The sequence below is a fragment of the Chiloscyllium plagiosum genome, unplaced genomic scaffold (genome assembly GCF_037043375.1).
Source record: "Chiloscyllium plagiosum isolate Xiang-an unplaced genomic scaffold, Cpla_swu_hap1 HiC_scaffold_27, whole genome shotgun sequence".
Lineage (NCBI taxonomy): Eukaryota > Metazoa > Chordata > Chondrichthyes > Orectolobiformes > Hemiscylliidae > Chiloscyllium > Chiloscyllium plagiosum.
This window is the reverse complement of record NW_028270165.1, coordinates 69,211,926-69,219,769: the sequence shown is the minus strand read 5'-3', so window position 1 is coordinate 69,219,769 and position 7,844 is coordinate 69,211,926. Positions and strand designations below refer to the sequence as shown.

General features: G+C 39.6%; 1 protein-coding gene across 1 annotated transcript; it reads left to right on the top strand.

Moving 5' to 3' along the window:
• Positions 1–1,354: 1,354 nt before the first annotated feature.
• On the top strand, positions 1,355–6,362 carry LOC148144537 (putative G protein-coupled receptor 139). Its single transcript, XM_087975387.1, has 2 exons — positions 1,355–1,424; positions 5,422–6,362. Exons 1-2 carry the CDS (start codon positions 1,355–1,357, stop codon positions 6,360–6,362), a joined length of 1,011 nt encoding a protein of 336 aa, XP_087831513.1.
• The last annotated feature ends 1,482 nt before the right edge of the window (positions 6,363–7,844 follow it).

Sequence of the window (7,844 nt, the reverse complement as noted above, 5' to 3'; positions counted from 1 at the left end):
CAGCCCAGAGAATAACTTTGCGATTTGTTTCGGTAAGTGTACAATGAATATTACCCAAAGTAATTTCGCTCAGTTGACTACTAGATTTTAAAACTCAATTACAAACTGCTCAGTTCAGCTAGCTAAAGAGCTTACCACTACAATTTCATAATATTGGTCACTTCTAAAGCATGACCACTTGGCCTATCTCATCTGATCACATATTAACGAAAGGCCTCTCAAAATCATTTTCAACTCCGGACCAAACCAGACTGATTGGAGTCTGACCCAGTTTATTTCCCCTCTGAGAAAAATCAAGGATAGAGTATCCTTGAGCCAAGGGACAGCATTTAGAGTGAAAAAGGGACTAGCGTTATGACAATCACGTTTGAGCTATTGTCACTGTGAGTATTTGAAGAAAGGCTGATTATGATGCAGCATTACGTCAAATCCCGGTAGGAAATATTTCAGATTTAGCTCTGGCTCTTCAAACCGACAATCAGCTCGGAAATGAAAGAAAAGTTAAAACATTTTTTCCCAGCATCAGCTCAGCACACATCTTGCCTGTTTGAGGTAGTTAGTTACCTTTGCGAGCTACGAGATTATCATTCAGACGTTCTCTTGCAGTGCTGAATAACATTAACTGTGCGGTTTCTGTGAACAGCTTTTATTCTGTCCCAGTTGCATTTTATGTGGTCCGGCCTTTTGTGGTGTCACTTCTGGGTCTTCCCTGCAGCGGCCTGTACACTGGTTCCATCTCTATGCATTTGCTGATAGCCTTTTTGAGTGAAAACCAGGCTTCCAATTACTCTCTAGTGTGTTTTAATTCGCTTGTCTTGGAGTAGTTACATTGTCATAGTCAAATTGATGGCCGGCTTGGTCTACGAAGTAGGGAGTAGATCTGGTAAGAGTGTCCTTGGAGGGATGGTGCGGACTCAATGTACTGAATGGCCTGCTGCCAGAGTATTGGGATTCTATCATTCCAGTATGATATGTGAAAGCATGAAATTATTTTAATGTAATGGAAATTGCAAAGTAACATTTCAGAAAAAGTGGTTAGCTGACTCCCTATCAGCAGTAGCTCAACTGATGGAGACAAAAGCAGTGGATTCTACTGACACTTAATCACAGAATTGCAGACAGTAGTTCACCCTCAGGGAAAATTTGATTACTCAATTTCACTGTCCGAGTGCCGAATAGGTAATTGTGTCGTGGAAAGTTAGATCATTTGTTTATTCACCGACTCTGATTAAAGTGGCTGGTGTAACTTTGCTGATCCTCTGAGATCTCTTACGATGAATAAATAAAGGATGATTTGATACTGACAACAATTCATTTTCTGTTGATTTGAAATTCGTTTAGATTCTCAAAGACGATGCATGGTCCAGCGAATGGGCTCTTTTTTGCCGTTTGCTATCCCATTCTCGCTCTTATTGGTGCACCTGGTAAGTAAAGAATAGCTATGATGCTGTTTCTTCTTAAGAGATGTTTTACTGATCCTTTTTCAAGATCTGCTTAATCTTTCTTTGCTTATCCCAAAGTTGCCTCACTGTGATAAAATTAATCATGGAACTTAACAATATGTTATTTAATTTTATTGTTGTTGTTTTGTGCTATATCATTTATTGCCTTTCTAAAATGTAGATTATAATATGTGGCATTGCATGAATATTAACTTCTTAATGAAGGACTTCTGCAAATAAGGTGCAGGAGTGTTCTGTTTGGACCTCGTGCCTGCTCTAACTTTTTATGGGATCATACTGACATAGCCGTAACCCCTATTCTATATTCACTCTGACCTCCAATAACCTGTAATATTTCCAAATTTTAATATTTCCAAAGATTGAAATCTTTGGAAATATTAAAATGCTCTGACTCCACTACATATTCAAAATAAAAGAATCGAACACCAGAGATTCAATGGCAATAAAAAAAACGCTTAAAGTACGTTTTGAGTGGGTCACACCATATTTTAAAACTGTGACCGTTAGTAATATATAATGCCGCAAGACAAAACAGACTTTCCACACCCACCATGTCAGTCGAACATGTGTGCACACAATTTCACCAGCTAATCTTCAAAGTAGCAGCTCGTATATGCCGATAATTTTCAAACATTCCTCAGAACGAAACGTGTCTTCTCCAGATGTAAATGCAGGAAACATTCCCTGAACTACTTCCAGTTTATAAACATCATTATTTCAATTAAATCAATTTGCAATCTACTGGTTTCGATGCGGTATCACCGGTAGGGCCCATAAGTGAAGCATGATGTTACCATTTTTGCGTTCTATCGTGACTCATTTAGCATTGGCTTATTTTTTGTGGCCATCCATGACCCCTTCACAACTTATGTTTACACGACTTATTGTGCTGCACCAAGACCAATGTGGCCATATATACATATCTTCTGTTTCCTCTCCGCCAGCCAGTGTGCATCCGTGTGTTCACTGTATCCAATACATCCTGAAACTTTATTTCCCACCGAAACATTTTGGGGTACATTATTTAGTGCATTCTGAAAAATCTAAGATGGTTTCTAGAAACAGCAGCACTTGATGAAATAATTCCAAAACATGATTTACATCTCATTTTCCTTTCTGAAAACCGATTTGAATATGATTTCTTTGAAGATTCCCAAGTGGCCTGATGTGGCTACTTTTAAAAATAAGTAACTTCTAATGTTTCTCCTTTGACAGTTTATCAGCAAACTGGTATGGAATTTCTTGTTATCTGTCTTCCTGACATTTTGATTAAAGAAAATGCATTCGGTAACTTTCAGACTAATTGCTCCTTCTCTGAATATAAGGAGTTTTGGAAAATTAGAAGAGATATCAACTGCGAGGTGCATGTTTTCAAAACTAAGGATGACGTCTACCATGATTTCGGTACATTTTGGCCCCCACTCCAACAACTTGCTCAGTTCCACATCAGTGATGCTTTTGAATTTCGTGAATTCTACGCTCCTTTTTATTCCCGAGTCATAGCTTTGCTGGGATATTCTATCTACTTTCTCTCGTGAACACCAATACAAAATACTTAATCATATATCTACACCTTCTCAATTTACATGAGAATAAGCCCGTACTGATGTATAAAGGAAAAATTGTTACCTCGTTCACTATTCATGCCTTTTTTAAAAAACAAACTCTTACTCTCTGTGTTCAAAAGTCTTGCTGGTTTTCTGTAGTACTTATTTCTCGTTCCTTTGATGTTTTCATCACTATTTCGGTTTCTTGAATATTTCATTAATCATTCTGTTATACCCCGACCTTATGACCATATTTTCCCTCCTATTCAAGCTTTCTTTTCTCTCCGTGTCTAACACTATCCCACCGATGGTGCTTAAAAAAATGAAAGCTTTACAAGTTTACGTTTTAATCCAATGCAGTCTAATGTCTTACCGTTAACTAGAAAAAAGCATGCCATAGTGTCACAAAAATTAGTCCATAAACAGAAACTATTGCTGTGTCTGATACAAAAAATATTTCACATCAATCATCATGCGAATTCTGAAATAAAAAGACGTGAACATGCAGTGATTCTAAGCGTTTAAAGTTCCAGCTTTCCAAGTGTGCAATGATTAAAACACAATGACTTCCCACTGGGGAAAAAAAAACATTCCTAATGTGCTCCCTGAAATTAATCACGTGAACATTTGAAAATGTTGTAATTTAGAAAGAAATGCTTCACATGCTTAATCTGGATTTGGGTTGTCTTCCACGTTTGCCTTTTATTTTTCAGATCGTTCTGTAATTTTATTAATTAGTCAGAATCAGTGCCCCCTTGTAAAATTAACATTGGCTGCTTATCTTCACGTTATTTTTCACAAGGTAAATCTGTGCCCAGTTCTTCCATTAATACTGCCCATATTTTTGGCCTTTTCCCCTAAAGTTTATAAAATATATCCGAAACCAAAGAAAATGATCAGATTTTAGGAAATGCTACCAAATGTTTCAGCAAAGAGTTATAGTATAATTATTCCTGAAAAGAATTTCGAGATAGGGCCCTGGAGAAATGACATTTTATTGACCAGGTCTTCGACAGCGAATGGCATAGCCATCTTTAATGGTGTGAGTCTTGATCGAACTGTGCAAGTGGGCCGAACTGGAAGAAAACTAAAACTTGAGATGTTAACAGTCGTGGCATAGGTTATGAGATAACAGAGGGGATGTTGGAGTTGCACAAACTTTAGCAACACCACAGCTGCCATTGTGCAGATCTTGTGACCACACAAAATAAAGAACACTATTGCTCTCAATGTGTTACAAGGGAGGTTAACGAGAATGTAGACTGGAATGCAGCCTTTCAGCTTTGTCGAGAGGCTGCATGATCTGGGATTCTTAACTTCCTGAGAGCAGAGAACATTGATGGAGTACTGGCACTGGTCCATCAGGTCAAGAGCAAAATCGACAGGATGGTAATAAAGCACCTGTCTCCTTTATCACAGGGATGTAAACTTAAAGGATCGACAGCATTTGATGAAATGCTTTCTTCTCTCATTTGATGTTGGAGATCTGAAATGAACTCCGAGGGAGCAGTTGAGCCGGGATAATTCAATATCTCTCAAAATATTTGGGGGGGAAAACGTGAAGTGCCATACCATGCAAGTATTTTGAGCTCATGCAGGTTAATGGGACACTTGCAAGTGCTATTATATTTTGTCAGTACAAACTAGATGTGCTGAAGGGCTTCTACATGACCGCATGCCTCAATGATTCTATGTTGCAAGCCTGGAATGGTGAGAATGTGGACGCAGTGGAAAATTGGAAGCATTTGTCAGATCGACAGCCACTATAGGTCAGCGAGAATAATGACAAAAATCAATGGAAATTGGCATGGACAAACGCATTGCATCCCATGTTACAGTTGATCTGAATTTGAAATGTTCCTCACGGGTTTGACTTTAGGATTTGCGATTGACTTTGGTGACATGCATTGATTGTCAAAACAGTTTCATTCAGTAATGTTTAGTCCAGCATTGTCTGCTGAATTATTCGCAATGCAATCAGAACAATCAAAGTCTGAAAGTTAAAGGAACACGTCAGCACATACTTCAGGGACACAATGAATGAGGACAATTTAGCACTGCTGCCTCACAGTGCCAGAGACCCGGGTTTGATTCCAGCCTCGGGTAACTGTCTGTGTGGAGTTTGCACGTTCCTCCCCTGTCTGCGTGAGATTCCTCTGGGTGCTCTGGTTTCCTTGCACATTCCACAACATGTGCAGATGAGGTGAATTGGCAATGCGAAATTGCCCATGGAGTTACATGTATCAGTCTACGTTAAATGTAATGAAATGAGTATTGGTGGATTACTCTTTGGAGTATCAGTGTGGACTTTTTGGTTTGAAGGGCCTGTTTCCGCACTGCAGGAGACTTAATCTGAAAATAGGGATTTTTTGCAAGTCTCTCAACAACATCTTTCTTTAAATTTCTCGTAGCTAACTTTGTGGCGATTGTTATCCTAAGCCGAGGTCGGTGCGGTCTGTCCTGGTGCATTACGTTCTACCTTATCGCAATAGCAGTCAATGACTTCCTTGTCATCATTACCACTGTCATCCTCAACAGGATTAGCCGCATTTATTTTTTGAATAGTATCCTGTCCACCACCCCTGCTTGTGCAATCACCATAATGTTAGGTTTCGCCACACGGGATGGCTCAGTTTGGCTGACAGTCGCCTTCACCATTGATCGCTTCATAGCCATCTGCAGCCAGACACTGAAGACCAGATACTGCACAGAGAAAACTGCTTCACTGGTCATAGGTGTGATCTGTGTCTTGAGCTGCATCAAAAATGCTCCGTTGTACTTTGTCTGTCAGCCTTTGTATATCCAGGATGGAGTGCCCTGGTTCTGTGACCTCAAGTCCACTTATTTCACTTTGCCTGCCTGGAAAGCTTACGACTGGCTTGACCACATTTTAACACCCTTTCTGCCGTTCCATCTCATTCTACTTCTCAATGCACTAACTATTAGGCACATCTTAACAGCCAGCAGAGCCCGCTTGAGGCTCCGGGGATCCAAGACGGACAAAGATCCAGAGATTGTGAACCGAAAGAGGTCCGTTATACTGCTCTTCACTATCTCGCTCAGCTTTCTACTTCTGTGGGTTACTTATGTTGCTCATTTTCTTTACGTCCGAGTGTCTGATACCACCTACTTTAACAGCCTAGATTTCAATGATCCTGAGTACATCCTTCAAGAAGCGACGAACATGCTTCAATTGCTTAGTTCCTGTAATAACGTCTTCATTTATGCGCTATCACAGAAAAAGTTCCAAGAGGAGTTGAAGAACTTGTTCATATGCCCATTCATTACTCTCAAAGGTTATATTAAAGCATTAAAAAAACAAGAGTTACTTCTCTTCCGTCGACATCGTTAAATTTGTAGAAAATTTAAGAAATCAGACTGTTTTCTGTATTAACGGCCACATTAAATGATGAAATGTCCACACGCAAGCTCAGAAAATTCCTTATTATAAAACAAAAAGAATGGTGTACGATTAAAAATCCAGCCTTTTCGATCACGTGCTAAAGTCTTGCCTGTGTAGATCATCTCAGGTTAGTTAAAGATCCAAGGACACTATTTGACGATGGGGAAATGTCTGTTCTTTGTTTCTCTCCCTTTCCTTTCTCTGATTCACATTAAAACAAATATAATAAATTTAGGTAAATGAATAAATTAAGGCACGACGTAAATGAAATATCAAGTGACTTTGCCGCCATAATGAAAAAAGCTGTGGATATTTCACATAAAAAAAAACACTAAAAAAAACACCATAATGAAGGGTGGGGGAAACTGACTATTTTCATTCTCCATACCTGCCACTAGACTTCCTTAACTTATCAAAATGGCTGACTTTGTTACTTTGGAAAACAAGACTGTGAGGTACTATTGTTTACCCTGTGAGAAATACTTCTGTACAACTTTATATTTACGAGTTTCACCTGAATCCTTCAACAAAAACGTTATATTCTGACTATCTCAGCCCGTTACAGCAACCAGTCTGCATTTCACGTGATGTCGATGTGAACATTCAGGAAGTAGAATTTACTAGAATAGACATAGAATCTTAAATTATTTTCTGGAACATATTGTATAAAAAATACTTCCGCTGCTTACCTACAGTGCGCCATAGAACATCGAACATTACAGCACAGAACAGGCCTTTCGGACCTCGATGTTGCACCAAACTTTGAACTAATCTAAGCCTATCACCCTACACTATCCCATCATCATCCATATGCTAACCAAGGGGCTGATTAAATGCTCCTAATGTGACTGAGTTAACAGAATTTGCAGGCAGGACATCGCATGCCCTTACCACTGTCAGAGTAAAGAACCTGCCTCTTACATCTGTCTTTAATCTATCACCCCTAAATTGCACCCCCTCGAACAAGCTGACCTCATTGTCGAGCAAAACGACTCTCACACTCCACCCTATCTAATCCTCTGATCATCTCGTATGTCTCTATTAAAGCCCCTTTTAGCCTTCGTCTCTCCAAAGAGAACAGACCCAAACCCGTCAGCCTTTCCTCATAACACCTTCCCGCCAAACAAGGCAACATCCTGGCAAATTTTCCCTGCACCTTTTCCAATGCTTTCACATCCTTAATGTCGTGGGGCGATCAGAAATGTACACAATATTCCAAGTGAGGCCACATGAGCGTTTTGTATAGTTGGAGCATGACATCACGGCTCCAGAACTCAATCTCTCTACCAATAAAACCTAACACACCGTATGCCTTCTTAACAGCACTATCAACCTGCGTAGCAACTTTCAGGGATGTATATACGTGGACAACAAGATCCCTCAACGCACGCACACAACCAATAATTTTTCCATTGACCCAGTATTCTGCCT